Below are 15,378 nucleotides of genomic sequence, written 5' to 3' on the forward strand. Positions count from 1 at the left end.
TTTTTTGGATGTAAAATTCTCTAATCGAGAGTTTTCGGTATTTTCGCCTAAGATAATATATATTAAATAAACCAAGATAATAGCTCATATTTTCACAATCGCTCGGGCTCATACGAAAAATAATTCGACTAACTAAACACAAAGTAAGATCCAGTTATTTAATTAATCATGACCAATCTTTCTAATCAATCGAATTGTACGAGATATAAGTAGAAACAACTATGCCAATAAATCATCACTAAATATCATACTCCAATAAAACGAGAAAACAATAAATCATCACTAAATCAATCACCACCGTCAAGTACGGCGAGCGAGCGAGACTAAACTTTCTGTGTAGACATGTGCTTCACAAGCACGAGCACTTTTGAGGTCAAAGTCAACGGTGTCCAGTTTCCTACCCCAATCATCGTTCGGATTGTAAATGAAAAAATCGGACTCGATTGTAAACAAAACCTCGTCGTTTGGCAAAACAATCAACGGGATTATGTCATCATGCATTAATGTCGAATACGAAGGCCCCCAAGAAACGGACTCATAAGGAATAGTCAACAACCTAGCCCAAGAATCTTCCACCCCGTACTTTTTCCAAATCCAGATATCGAACCCGACATCCATATTATGAGGATAGTCAAAATACAAGCAAAGAGATCCTTTCAGAACTCCCAATCCCGGGCTGAAGTAATTGTACAAACAACTCGGCTGCTCAACGGTTCCAAACGTTACACTCTTCAACTCCAAGCAAACAATCTTCCATTTCGATTTCGTTCGTAAATCGCTTCTCCAGTGAAGTTTCCCACTCACAAACTTCCCTGCCTCAAACTTAGATCCATCCACAACGGGCACAGGTTCTCCCCACGAATCGGCCTTCAAACTATACATTCTTGCAACGGATATAGCAGGAATCGAATTCAGAATCAGACGAAAAACAATGTAAATCTTGTAATCACCGCTATTCTCGTCAAACGCAAAGCCGTGTCTACCGATAAACCACTGACCTCTGCTCGTGTGATCCACTCCCGCGAAGAAATCGGGCAATTCCTTACACTCACTTTTCTTAGGGTTCCACAAGAAAAACCGGCATTCCTTCACCATAAGAACGCAGACCAAACCATTGCAAGAACCAACAATAAGTAAATCTCTAGAAGGGTTAATCGGAAAATCGAGAGGTAATCCGCGAGTAACCGGCTCGGTGAGCAACGAGAACAAAGAGCAGGCCTTTACTCCCCCACGAGATCCCGAAACTCTCGAAGGGGCTGCGATGATCATGGTGCTGTCGTCGAGAGTGTCGTTATTCGTTGAGTTTTTTAGGTAAGTTTTGATGAAGTGTTTGGTGGAGATTAATGAATGCCATGATTTGCAAACGCACTTGAATCTCAAGAAGGATTTTACCGGGAGTTTCGACAGAATTTCGATGGTGATTTCTTCTGGAATTTTTTCGCTCTCCATTTGCAGTAGCAGCTGTGGGTTGAAATTTTTGAGGTTATTGGCGTACGAGCAAAAGGCAGACTAGGTTTTTGTAGTTATTCAAAGATTCAGAGTCCACGAATTATTATTTACGTCCAAGCCCCTAGATTTGTTCATTTTCTATTTATTTAAGATAACTAGCAATCTTTCCCGTGCTATGCACCGGATATTATTTCATACATAATAATAAAATATTGTAGACGAACATAGTAAAATTTAATAATGTAGTATTATTCATATTTTATATAACATTAGTTTGTTTAAATTTTACATATTAAGATTTATAATCCAAATATATAGATTTAGATTTAACAAATCGAATTTCTATTTTATCTCTTAAGATTTGAGATATATTGATGAAAAATAAGAGATTGATAATTGTTGAAAATTAATAGAGAAAAAATATTACAAATAAATAATTAAAGAAATACCATTAGGATTTTTTAGGGTTACCTAATGTTTTTTTTCTTTTATATATAATAACATGTGTGGCTGATCATTTATTAATTTTTGGGAAGCTGCTAATTGCAAATATCGAAATATTTGATTCACAAACTCAAAATATCAATACAATATATTTATGACAAAATTACATCTTACGAACTTGATTCATAATTGTAATTTGTAAGCCCTACTTAAACTGCAATTACACAAATTTTGCCACCAAAAATCCGATTTTGACTTTTTTTTATTTTATATTTTTTGAATTTTTTTTCATGAAATTATTTTTTGCCATGGCAGACCGACTGCGTTAAACTTTTTTTTTTAAATATATTTTGAAAAAAGTTTGGATGTCCCTCTTTTAATTAAGTGCCCTTGTTATGGACATTTTTTAGATTAACCCTAAATTAATGTTTCGCTAAATTAATATAATTTGGTTGGTCTCGACTGTATTAATTTACAGAGGTTTAACTGTATATAGGTAGGTAACTCTGGAATAATAGAGTTTTGTTATGGTTAACTTCGATATTTATAAAGCAAATTACAACCCCTGGTAGAAAAATGGCGTTTTACTACGATTTTTTTTTGCTACGGTAAAAAGTCGTAACAAAAGGTACCTTTTACTATGAAATAGCCTTGGAGTCGTAGTAAATGCTAGAATTCACCGTGCCTTGGAGTCGTAGTAAATGCTAGAATTCACCGTGCAAAAAAGTATTTGCTACGGCCATTTACGATAGCAAAATTTTGAAGTTAAGGGGTGTTTGGTACGTTGTCCATTCAATTTTTTATTTTTTCAATTAAAACAATTACAACTGTTGTATCGATCAGTAACCATAGAACTTCCATGAATCTAATATAATAGCACTCTTGGGAACTGAGAAAGCCTTATCAACTTTAGTTTCCAATGAATGTAATCAAAGTTTATTTGTCTTTTCATTTTTCTTTTGTTTTCTTTTTGTTTTTCTTTTTCTTCTTTAAATCAACTAAGTCGAAGAATCAATAATTTATTTTACAAGTCGGTTGCTTGCACCATGGAAACAAGAGAAATACCACCTGCACATTTTTTAATCAAGATTGAATCCTTCTCCTTGCTTGACAGCTACGAGACCAAAAAATTTGCTGCTGGAGGATACGATTGGTATGTATGTTCTTCCCTTTTTGGTTAATTTAAATAACTTGTTTAACTTTTGAACGATAAAAGAAAAGGGACAAAAATGGAAATTTAAAAAATGGATGCTGCCCTTTCGAAATATTATTTTGGTTGCACTTTGCCTCAGAAGCCAATTTTTAGAGAGCACTTTAACGTGCAAAAAAGTAGTGTTTAAGGAGCACTGTGTAACAAAAAAAAATATTTAAAGGGACAACGTGCAACAAAAATACTCAATTCCGATGAATATTCCATCGGAATTTTGTGCTATCGGAGCAATGTGCAACAAGAATAACATTTTGAGGGGGTAAAATGCAAAAATTATAAATCTACAGGGGGTGATGTGCAATTTGCCCTAAAAAAAGTTTGTATAGTGAACAATTTTTGAACTTGTACAGGCGACTAATAATCAATCCTAATGGCGACGACAACGACAAAGATTGTGAGTATGTATCTGTAAACTTGGCTATGGCGGACACAAGTTCTTTGCCTGCAAATTGGGAGGTCAATGCTCTCTTCAGCATCTCTATCTTTAATCAGATCTCGGGAAATTATCTTTCCTCGCTAGGTATATTTTTTATTCTCCCTTATGATCTTCTATGCCACAATGCATATTAGTCCTATAGTACTTAATATTCCATTCGACAGGAGTAAGAAGAAGTTTCCTAGGAATGAAGTCCCAATGGGGCTTGTCCAAGTTTATCTCTAAGAAGATTCTCTTGGACCAATCAAACGGGTACCTCGTTAATGACACATGTGTGTTTGGTGCTGAGGTTTTCGTCATCAAAAGAGAAGCAGTCACCGAATATCTGTCAATGAAGAAAGACGTTTTTCTTTATAAGCGTGATTGGACGATTTCAAACTTCTCTCAACTGGGGGATGTTTGGCAATCTGAAGAATTCATTGTTGACGACCACAAATGGTATAATTCATTTTTGAGTTTTAATACTATAAGCATGTACGTACCCATAACCGGTTTAGTACTTTGACATAATTTTTAACTCGGTGATAAATATTAGGAATATTAGTCTTTACCCGAGAGGAAATGGAGAAGGAACTGGCAGCCATGTCTCCATCTTTTTGGACTATCTCGGTTATGAAAGAGTGGAAGCGTGTTATACCATATGTATCAAAAACCAGGTTAATGATGAACCAGAGACAAGAACTGGTAAGTCCACAACATCAAAGATATATTCTATGTTGTATTTCAGAGTTTTTCAAAGTTGTATTTAAGCTATTAGTGAAATGTCACATTTAATATTAATATCTCCAATACGCCCCTCAAAAGTGCAAGCGAATTTAATTTGAAGCCCCTTGCTTGAAATAGGTGAGATTCGAACTCAGGACATTTCATTTGGTCTTGTTCTGATACCATGTTGAATGACCATGCCAATCAAGAAGTTAATCTATTAGTGAAATGTATCATTTAATATTAATATCTTAAATAACTTGTATCGCTAAACTGAAAGCAAATAAGGAAATATTTAAGATAGGAATGCAGAAATGTTAATCTCTCTCACTCTCTCTCATAAATACACTACATTTTTGTCTTTGCAGGTACTAACTGGTTTTCCGGCGGCACTAGCTGGTATTCTTCCCAACAAGCATGGGGATGGCCTACATTCATTGAGCTCGGTACTATTAACGATCCTAAGAAAGGACTTGTTGTGAACGATTCTTGTCTTCTAAATATTGAAATATCAGTCCAAGCCCTTGCGAAATGATGATCTCCCTCATCATGTATTGCTGTTCAACTAAGCCTCATGGCTGTTTAAGGAAATGTTATTTTGATGATGCCAATAATTTACGGGTTATTTGACAAAGTGGTCTCTTTATACATTTGCAATTAAGATGAGCCCAATTTTTTTTATTTTTCTAATTTTAAGATTAATCTAAAGCATTTTTTAATTACTTTAACTCAGGCCAAATTACGGTCATCCCCTCCAAATTACGAAAAAAAATCCTCTTGTTTGGGTAATTAAAACCACACCCTCCTTTTAAATTTTTTTTACATAAAATTATGTAATTCAGTTATTTACTGAATCAAATCGTATATTCAATTCGGTAAACGGTATGAAATGTTGGCGTATCGAAATTTCGGTTCGATTTTACCGATTTAACATCCCTAAATTTACCTCCTGAGGGGTTTATTGGTAAGATAATAAATAGTTGAGGGATGACTATAATTACCCAAACATGAGATGGATTTGTAATTTGACCATAACTCAGGGGTTTGCCATATTGCCCCTTTAAATAATGCAATGTCACTACAATATCCTTGCTCAAACCATTTAACATTGTTATCCCATTAAAGAGTCTTTCCTCCCCATCTCCCTCCGCTGCTTCTGTTTTTATTTTTATTTTATTTCTCAACAGCCACTACCTCCCCTCTCTCTTTCTCTTTACCGCCGCCGCTCTCTTTTCTCTCCACGACCGTGCTCGTGAAGCGCATGTCTACACAGAAAGTTTATTCTCACTTGTACTTGACGATGGTAATTGGTGAATAAGGGAGGCAAGCCTTAGAACAACGACCGGTATTATATGATTAAAAAAGGTTATATAAAGTGTATATGATTGAATGATGATTTTTTTTTTCTTGGATTTTAGTTTGCCAAATTATTTCTCATAACAGTCCGAGATTGTGAAAACATGAGCTATTTATCTTGGTTTATTTAATATATGTATACTTACGGAAACTTCAACTTGAACTTCTTAATGTTTTCGTGTTTCGGACATGTTTCGTGTCGGACACTCGAGGACACCAGCTAGACTTGTGGGTCATTTTGCAATTTTTAAAAGGTTAGAAATATGTTTGAATAGCAAATTTTCAAACATTTTTGTTGTTTTCCTAATTGTTTACACGATTTAATGATCAATTACAAATTGATAGTTGAAAGCAAATTTTATTTTGAATATGTTTATGAAAATATATAAAAAGAATTTATAGATAAATAAAAACTTATAGATGTTTATAGGGTAAATTACAACCACCACCAGAGGTATGGTCAAATTACGAAAACCCCCGTCTGTTTCGGTAATTACAACCACCCCTCAACTATAAATCTTCTTACACGTTCACCCTTGTGGTTTCAAATTTAGTGGAATCTTCGAGATTATATGGAATCTTATCACTTTTGTACCCGTTTTATCCCACTCGAGCTCCATATTTTGAAGCAACATAATCACAATATGTGTTTTTTGGCTTGTATATATCAGATTGTGGTGCATCAGAAACTGTATTTTTGTACAAAACGAGTACAAACTAGAACACATTCCACGAAATCAAGATGTTTATGCTGAATGTTAGAGTATATTATATTATTAGATATTATAGAATATTAAGATTCGATTATGATTTGATTACCTACATTAGTTAGGATTTAGTTACCTAGTCAAACTCTATTACCTCGTATTATTTCTCTATATATATTCCATGTAAATCAACCCATAATACAATGGGGGTTTCTATTACGTATTATTATTTCTCTCTTTCTCTTATTCTATTCTTCCTATATGGTATCAGAGCACCAGGTTTAGGTTTTTTAATTTAGCCGCCTCTCTTCTCCATAGCGGTGAAAACCTAGCCGCCTTTCTTCTTCATGGCGGTGACCACCCGATTTTCTCCCTCCCCGGTGGTGGTACTCTAATATTTTTTTCTTTTTCTATCTTTTCCATGAACACCACCCGAATTTTCTCCCTCACCCGGTGGTTCTCTATCGTTTCCGTTCTTCTTCTTTTTCTTCTCCATGGCCTAAAACCTAGCCGCCGCCTCTCTTCTTCTCCATGGCCGGCGACCACCAAACCAACGATCTCCCTTCGGTGGTGGTACTATTTTCTTCCAATCTATATTCTTTTCCGACATCTTCTTCTTCCTAGTCGGTTATTCTCAAATCTTTTTTTTTTCTCTACCATTCTTTTAATTGTTATTCTTCCCCTCTCATATCTTCTCTCAATCTCTCTCGAATCATACACAACAAAAATAATAATAATAATAATAATAATAATAATAATAATAATAATAATAATAATAATAATAATAATAATAATAATAATAATAATAATAATAAAAATTTGCTCTCTAGCGTTGTGTTTCGCTGTTTTTGTCCAGTCTTCACTTTCGAAGTTTATTCGTTCTTGTTGAATGACCATCTCAACCAAAAGGTTAAGCTATTAGTGAAATGTATCATTTAATATTAATATCTCCAATACGCCCCCTCAAGTGCAGGTGAATTACATTTGAAGCCTTGCACTTGAAATATTTTTTAAATGGGTGGCTGTGGGATTCGAACTCATGACCTTTCATTTGGCCTGGCTCTGATACCATGTTGAATGACCATCTCAACCAAAAGCTTAAGCTGTTAGTGAAATATATCATTTAATATTAATATCTCCAATAGTTCCGACTGCGGGAGCGTGCTAGCAAGTGATTGTCCAGTCTTCACGTTCGTCACGTTTCGACTGCGGGGGCGTGTTAGAGTATATTATATTATTAGATATTATAGAATATTAGGATTCTATTATGATTTGATTACCTACATTAGTTATAGGAAGAATAGAATCGGAGAAAGAGAGAAATAATAATACGTAATATAATAGAAACCCCCATTATGTTATGGGTTGATTTACATGAATATATATAGAGAAATATTGCAAGGTAATAGAGTTTGACTAGGTAACTAAATCCTAACTAATCTAGGTAACCGAATCATACTAGAATCCTAATATTACAAGAGTTCTATAATATAATATTCTCTGACACGCCCCCGCAGTCGAAACGTGACGAACATGAAGACTGGACAATCCCTTGCTAACATGCTCCCACAGTCGGAACGAATAAACTTCAAAACGAATAAGCTTCAAACGTGAAGACTGGAAACTTCAAATGTGATGACTGGACAGAAAACCACGAAATCCAACAGTAGTGAAATCATTGGTGAAAATATCTGCCAAATTAATAGAAAAAAAAATAATAATAATAACAGTGGAGATATTTTTTTTTTTTTTTTTTTTTTGTATGTATGAATCGAGAGAGAGAGAGAGGGAGAAGATATGAGAGGGGTCGCCGGCCATGGAGAAGAAGAGATGCAGCGGCTAGGTTTTAGGCCATGGAGAAGACGAAGAAGAAAAAGATAGAGAAGATACACCACCGAGAGAGGGAGAAAATTCGGTTTGGTGGTCGCCGGCCATGGAGAAGAAAAGAAGCGGCGGCTAGGTTTTAGTCCATGGAGAAGAAAAAGAAGAAGAAGAAGAAGAGAGATAGAGAAGATGCACCATCGGGGGAGGGAGAAAATTCGGGTGGTGTTCATAGAAAGAAAGAGAAGAAAGATATTAAGAGTACCACCACCGGGGGAGAGAGAAAATTGGGTGGTCGCCGCCATGGAGAAGGAAGGCGGCTAGGTTTTCATCGACATGGAGAAGAGAAGTTCCATGGCGGCTAGGTTAAAAAAAACCTAAACCTGGTGCTCTGATACCATATAGGAAGAATAGAATCGGAGAAAGAGAGAAATAATAATACGTAATATAATAGAAACCCCCATTATGTTATGGGTTTATTTACATGAATATATATAGAGAAATATTGCAAGGTAATAGAGTTTGACTAGGTAACTAAATCCTAACTAATCTAGGTAACCGAATCATACTAGAATCCTAATATTACAAGAGTTCTATAATATAATATTCTCTAACACGCCCCCGCAGTCGAAACGTGACGGACGTGAAGACTGGACAATCCCTTGCTAACATTAGTAATTAGGATTTAGTTACCTAGTCAAACTCTATTACCTCGTATTATTTCTCTATATATATTCCATGTAAATCAACCCATAATACAATGGGGGTTTCTCTATTACGTATTATTATTTCTCTCTTTCTCCTATTCCATTTTTCATATACTGAATTTGACATCATAAAGGTGGAGGTATAAGAAAAAATCATAGTTGAGGGGTAGATGTAATTATCCAAACAAGAAGAGTTTTTCAGTAAATTGACCATACATCAGGGGTGGTTGTAATTTACCCATGTTTATAAAGCATATTTATAAGGTAAATTCACGTACACCCCTGAGGTATGCTAAAATAACTTTAAGGTCCGTGTCGTATCGATAATTACAATAACCCCTGAAACATTGTTAGAAACTCTAACGGGATAATGCATTGGATACGTTATTCCGGCAGAGTTCTAACGGACTATTAGCTTCAGTAAGTCGTGGAGACAATATAGAGCTAGGTGTCACGGCCCGCTAATTTTGACGCAACCCCTTGCCAGTTTCCCTTGGGTTGGGGAGGTTAGGAAGACCAAGACTTAGCCCAAATAGGGTTAGGCCCAAGTTGGCCCAAATGTATAGAGGTAGGTAGAGGTAGGTGGTGGTAGGTAGAGACATTTTAGGGATTCTTTGGAGTGTTCTACTCCCAACCGTTAGATCATATCGATCTCCACCGTCCATTGAGGAGGTGGTCTTGTATAAATAGAGGTAGGGTCCTCATTTTTAATCATCCAACAAAAACTCAAGGAATACAATAAGCACTCAGGCAGTACTTTCGTACAAACTCTCTTGTCTTCTTAATTTTCTTTCTTCGTTTCCATCACTTAAGTATTCGCAACACATTCGGGAGAGGCTGACTTAGCTATCGCGAGGGGCGAGAAGGAGCTAAGGCCGCACGGTTCGTTGTTGACGGAACAAGTCCGTGACAAGTGGTATTAGAGCCCGGCTAAGGGCTTTGTGCTGATCGAATTCTCAACGATGGCGAACGTTGAAGATATTTCGTACGTAACCAAGGGACGTGGCAGGGAGGCCCAAGTAAACAACAAGAAGAAGAGGGACCACAACAAGGCTCGTGGGGAGAGTACCGTTAATGAGGCCGTGCTAACGGATCATGGCGAAAGACTCGAGAGGCTCGAGAATAACGTCGCCATAGCGGAGCTTAGCGAACGATTCGAGAAGCTCGAGCACGATACAGAGGTGTTGGAGAATCACGTCGCCGAGTAACTCGATTTGTTTTGGGACAATGAGACGTTGCGGGAGGAACAGTTGGATCGATTGGATGCTATCATCCAATCCCTCCAAGAGAGCATCGAGGGGATGCGCGACGACTTGGCCTTGTGCAAAAAGGCCGCCGCTAACGGTAGCGTTGGTGTTACTTCGAGTCCAAGGGTGGACTGCCCGAAGCCAACGGGATTCAACGGCGTAAGGGACGCCAAGGAAGTTGAGAACTTTCTATGGAGGATGGAGCAATATTTCGAGGGTATCGGTCTAGTCGACGAGACGACTAAGGTAAGAACTGCTTCCCTTTACCTTTCCGATACGGCAATGTTATGGTGGCGTAGAAAGCACGCCGATATCGAGAAAGGCATTTGCCGAATAGATACTTGGGAAGAGTTCAAGAGGGAACTCAAGCGACACTTCTACCCGGAGAACGTCGTCTATGAGGCTCGAAGGAAGTTGAGGGAACTCAAGCAACGAAGTTCAATCCGCGAGTACGTGAAGGAGTTCACCACCCTCACCCTTCAAATTCCCAACCTCTCCGAGGAGGACCTTCTTTTCCACTTCACCGATGGGTTACAAGTCTGGGCCAAGCAAGAAATCCACCGACGAGACATCAAATCCGTCGATGAAGCTATTGTCGCCGCCGAGTCTTTAACCGAGTATCAACTGAGAGAGCCGTTGCGAAAAGAGAAGTGGAACCCAACTAAAGGCGGAGGAGAGAGACGGGACGATCATGGTAGGGACCATCGAGATAACCGTGACCCAAGGCGAGCGTCAACCTCGAGGGGAGGAGACAAGCCATCCTCACACCAACAACTTGAAGAGAAGAAGAGGTCGTTTGTGCCTAAGGGAGGATGCTTCGTGTGCAAGGGGCCGCACGCGATGAGTCAATGTCCCAAGATGGGGTCATTGTCGGCACTCTTACAACAAGAGGCCGAGAAAGGCACAAACGAGGGGCTAGGCAATATGGGATCGCTCCAACTTCTGAACGCCTTAAAAGTTAATCCGATGCCGGCAACATCAAGCAAGGGGCTGATGTACGTGGAGGCCCGCATCAACGGTACCCCAGCAAAGGTGATGGTAGACACGGGAGCGACCCACAACTTTATCACCGAGGACGAGGCCAAGAGGGTTGGTCTACGGTGGACCAGACGAGACGGTTGGCTCAAGGCCGTCAACGCTAAGGCACAACCGCTCAACGATGTAGCACGAGACCCGGAGCTACACTTAGGCACTTGGAAGGGCCAAGTGGATTTTTCGGTAGCACCGATGGATGATTTCAAGGTGGTACTAGGCATGGACTTCTTCCGCAAGGTAATGGCTATCCCGATGCCTTGTTTCAATTCGGTTTGCATCTTAGAGAAGGGGACACCTTGCATGGTGCCGGCCATCAACGGCACCACTAAGGAAGAAAGCACACAACCAAGGCAACTGTCGGCCACGCAAGTTGCCAAGGGAGTTCGACGGGGGGAGCCAACATTCTTAGCCGCTTTAAAGGAGGACAACCCACCCGTCAACAAAGAGGAGGACGTGCCACCGATCATCCGAACCGTCTTGGAGACCAACCAAGACGTGATGCCACTAACTTTACCCGACAAACTTCCACCTAGGACGGAGGTGGATCATGCCATCGAGTTGGAGCCGGGAGCCAAGCCACCCGCCTTGGCTCCCTATCGCATGTCACCGCCGAAGCCCGAGGAACTCCGGAAGCAACTTAATGAGGTGGTCGAGACAGGGAAGACCCGACCATCGAAGGAAAACGTTGTAGCCGATGCTTTGAGTAGAAAGGCCGAACTCGCAGCGATTAGCTCGACAAGGGGGAACTTGGCCGACATGATCCGAGAAGGGCTCGAACATGATTCAATGACCAAGGAGCTAATTCGATTCATCAAGGAGGGCAAGACGAGACAATTTTGGGTAGAGGATGGCCTACTCTACACGAAAGGGCAGCGACTCTTCGTTCCGAAGTGGGGCAGCTTGAGGAAGGACCTCATAAAAGAATGCCACGACACCAAGTGGGTGGGGCATCCGGGCCAAAGGAAGACAATGGCGTTGCTCGAGACGGCCTACTTTTGGCCTCACATGCGGGACGGTGTCGATGCATCTGTGAAGACTTGTCTTGTTTGCCAACAAGACAAGGTGGAGAATAAACAGCCGGCAGGGTTACTAGAGCCTTATGGAAGGGATTACCCGAGTCCGAGGCAACGTGGGAGGCGAAGGAAGACTTGTGGCAATTTCAAGATCGTCTCCACTTGTTCGAGGCAACGAGGACGTCGCCGAATTTGGCGGGGAGGATGTCACGGCCCGCTAATTTTGACCCAAACTCTCTTGTCTTCTTAATTTTATTTCTTCGTTTCCATCACTTAAGTATTCGCAACACATTCGGGAGAGGCTGACTTAGCTATCGCGAGGGGCGAGAAAGAGCTAAGGCCGCACAGTTCGTTGTTGAGGGAACAAGTCCGTGACATAGGGGTGAGATGGCTCCCGCAATATTTTTCTTAAATCGCATTCTTGGGAAATTATAACTTCCTTAGAAGTTAGAAACCAATATTTTTCTTAAATCGCCACTAATACCGTTCTTGGGAAGTTATAACTTCCTTAGAAGTTAGAAAGCCGTTCTTGGGAAGTGAGAAAGCCTTATGCACGAATTTTATAGAAAGCAAGTAAACCAAAGTTCATTGTACTGAAATTAAAAAACACCTACTACAAAAGGATAAATATATAATAGGGATTAGGAGACAAGCAATTTGTTGAAGAAGGAACAACTATGTCTGTGACTCAAGCAGCAGATGGTATGACGTCTCACAAAACATTTATTTATTTAATTTTTCTTTTTGCTAATATTGTATTATATACATACAAACATCTATATGTGTACATAAAATTCTAATTTCTTTATGTTGCTGTCAGAATTGCCAACGGAAACAAGAGAGGCTTCACCTGCGAATTTTTTGATCAAGATTGAATCATTCTACAAGTGTGGGATTCACAAATACGAGACTAAAGAATTTGCTGCTGGTGAATACAAGTGGTATACATGCACATTCTTTACTAAAATTTAAAGCCTTTGATGGATTTATTTATTTATTATTTCATTATTTTCATGATATTTAAAGCTTACATATTCGGGAAAACTACAATTTTCATCTCTCAAGTTTGCACTTTCACATTTGGTCCCTTATCTTCACAAAAAATACATTTGGTCCCTCATGTTTCAAAAATTAAACACTTTTAGTCATTTCCGTTAATTTTCCGTTAGTACTAACGAAATCAAATGAGTGTCCATCACTGCCTGAGAGACCAAATATGTTTTTTTGTAAACATTAGGGACCACATGTGAAATTCGTGCAAACTTGATAGGTGAAAACTGTAATTTACGAATTCCCTTAATTTCAGGCAAAATAATGTAATTGTCCATCTTATATAGAAGAAATGTGGAACTTTTATATTTTAAAATAAATAAGTAATTAAACGATGCTTGAACTTGTACAGGAGACTAATAATTTATCCTAATGGAGACGACAATATTGTTGGAAAAGACTATATTTCTGTATATTTGGCTATGGTGGACACAAGTTCCCTGCCTGCAAATTGGGAGGTCAACGCGGTCTTTAGCATATTTCTCTTGAATCACAATTCCGGCAATTATCTTTCTTCACTAGGTATTATTTTTCTTATATTTTTATTTATCGAAATTATTTTTCTTATATCTGATGCATGTCTTTATAGTTTTAGTCCAATAAATGAATTAGTTTATTTAAATTTGCGAAGTAGTGTTTTATACGACGAACAATACTAATTTAAAAGTCGTCACATGGGAAAGGGAGAACAAGGCGTTTCCAAGGAGTGAAATCAGAGTGGGGCTTGCCTAATTTTATTTCTAAGAAAATTATGTCGGATCCATCAAACGGGTATCTATTCCGCGACAGCTGTGTGTTTGGTGCTGAGGTTTTCGTCCTAAAAAGAGAAGCGGTAATTGAATATCTTTGTTTGAAGAATTTTGACATTCCTTACAAACGCGATTGGTTGATTCCAAACTTCTCCAAATTGGAAGATGTTTGGGAATCTAACGAATTCAGTGCCGGAGGCCACAAATGGTAAAAAAATTTACTATTACAAATGACTTTGCTCATATATATATTTGATTTATTATGACATGATTATTTAATTTTGTTGATAAATTTATAGGATGATTCGTCTCAACCCTAAAGCAAATGGGCGAAAACATGTTTCCATCTTTCTTCACAATGTAGGTTCCGAAATTGTCAAGGCATCTTTCACCATATGCATAAAAGATCAACTTAAAGATTCCGAACACGAGAAGCAAACTAGTAAGTTACAGATCAAATATTTGAGGCATATTTCATCGATGCATTTGTAGGATATAGTAGATATAGGTAAAATTATAGTTCTCATCTTTAAAGTTTGTACCGATTTCACATTTGGTCCCTAATGTTCACAAAAAACACATTTGGTCTCTCAAGTTTCAATAATTTAACACTTTTGGTCATTTCCGTCAATTTACCGTTAGTCTGAAAGTTAAGGCAGTGATGGGTACATGATTGATTCCGTTAGTACTAGCGAAAAATTGATGGAAAATACTAAAAGTGTTGAATTTTCGAAACATGAGGGACTAGATGTGTTTTTCATGAACATGGGGGACCAAATGTAAAATAAATTCAAATTTGAAGGGTGAAAACTGTAATTTTCCCAATAAATATAAATTCGCTAACTACTCTTCATTTTTTTGTTAATTGTCTATTTGTGCTTCTTAAAACATTCGTCCATATAACAAGATTTATATAATTAGTGTTTTTGTAATCTCTCATGAATCCTACATTCTTTGTCCTGCAGCTACTGATCACTGGTTTACATCTACCAGCACTGGTTGGGGATGGCTTTCGTTCGTTGACCTTGCGACTATGAACGATCCTAAAAAAGGATTCATTGTCAACGACTCTTGTCTTCTACATATTGAAATCTCATCTGTCGAAGATATTACTCAATATTGAAATTAGGACAAAATGCGCCCCACCCCCTATAATTTTCCTATTTTTGCACTTTCGCCCACAAAAATTCAAAACAAGGATACTCCCCCATTCAAAATACTAATTTGGTTGCACTTTGCAACGTAAGCCAATTTTTGAAGGGTTGTGCAATAAAAATAACATTTTAAAGGGGCAACGTGCAAAAAAATAATGTTTTTAAGGGGCTACCCACGCATATACATGGGTACGCCCTTGCCTACAACAAACATATATTGTTAATTTTTCATCAACACAGAAACTGGGAGAATTACTTTTGGTCCCTCGTGTTTAGCCCGATTCTTCTTTTAGTT

The 15,378-nt window shown here is 38.3% G+C and overlaps 3 protein-coding genes across 3 annotated transcripts; 2 read left to right on the forward strand and 1 right to left on the reverse strand.

Annotated features, from left to right (window-relative positions):
* Positions 1-22: 22 nt before the first annotated feature.
* LOC105953883 (F-box/kelch-repeat protein At3g23880) lies at positions 23-1,449 on the reverse strand. The gene has a single exon (XM_012977564.2). It carries the CDS (start codon positions 1,447-1,449, stop codon positions 301-303), a length of 1,149 nt encoding a protein of 382 aa, XP_012833018.2. The 3' UTR covers positions 23-300.
* A 1,490-nt stretch (positions 1,450-2,939) lies between these two features.
* LOC105953882 (ubiquitin C-terminal hydrolase 12) lies at positions 2,940-4,779 on the forward strand. Its single transcript, XM_088820321.1, has 5 exons — positions 2,940-3,046; positions 3,454-3,623; positions 3,704-3,977; positions 4,075-4,223; positions 4,613-4,779. Exons 1-5 carry the CDS (start codon positions 2,940-2,942, stop codon positions 4,777-4,779), a joined length of 867 nt encoding a protein of 288 aa, XP_088676447.1.
* A 9,152-nt stretch (positions 4,780-13,931) lies between these two features.
* On the forward strand, positions 13,932-15,052 carry LOC148769740 (MATH domain and coiled-coil domain-containing protein At3g58270-like). The gene is made up of 3 exons (XM_088820322.1): positions 13,932-14,137; positions 14,229-14,371; positions 14,895-15,052. The coding sequence occupies exons 1-3, from the start codon at positions 13,932-13,934 to the stop codon at positions 15,050-15,052; spliced, it is 507 nt and encodes a 168-aa protein (XP_088676448.1).
* Positions 15,053-15,378: the final 326 nt, after the last annotated feature.

This window comes from Erythranthe guttata, chromosome 7, assembly GCF_056151865.1.
Source record: "Erythranthe guttata isolate IM_541 chromosome 7, IM_541, whole genome shotgun sequence".
In the NCBI taxonomy this organism is placed as follows: Eukaryota; Viridiplantae; Streptophyta; class Magnoliopsida; order Lamiales; family Phrymaceae; genus Erythranthe; species Erythranthe guttata.

Excerpts from the sequence above, each read along its gene's own strand:
- LOC105953883 (XM_012977564.2), bottom strand. The coding sequence starts at position 1,449 with ATGGAGAGCGAAAAAATTCCAGAAGAAATCACCATCGAAATTCTGTCG.
- LOC105953882 (XM_088820321.1), top strand. The coding sequence starts at position 2,940 with ATGGAAACAAGAGAAATACCACCTGCACATTTTTTAATCAAGATTGAA. Across the intron at positions 3,978-4,074 it reads ATTGTTGACGACCACAAATG|GAATATTAGTCTTTACCCGA; the intron begins GTATAATTCATT and ends GATAAATATTAG. Across the intron at positions 4,224-4,612 it reads TGAACCAGAGACAAGAACTG|GTACTAACTGGTTTTCCGGC; the intron begins GTAAGTCCACAA and ends TTGTCTTTGCAG.
- LOC148769740 (XM_088820322.1), top strand. The coding sequence starts at position 13,932 with ATGTCGGATCCATCAAACGGGTATCTATTCCGCGACAGCTGTGTGTTT. Across the intron at positions 14,138-14,228 it reads AGTGCCGGAGGCCACAAATG|GATGATTCGTCTCAACCCTA; the intron begins GTAAAAAAATTT and ends ATAAATTTATAG. Across the intron at positions 14,372-14,894 it reads CGAACACGAGAAGCAAACTA|CTACTGATCACTGGTTTACA; the intron begins GTAAGTTACAGA and ends TTTGTCCTGCAG.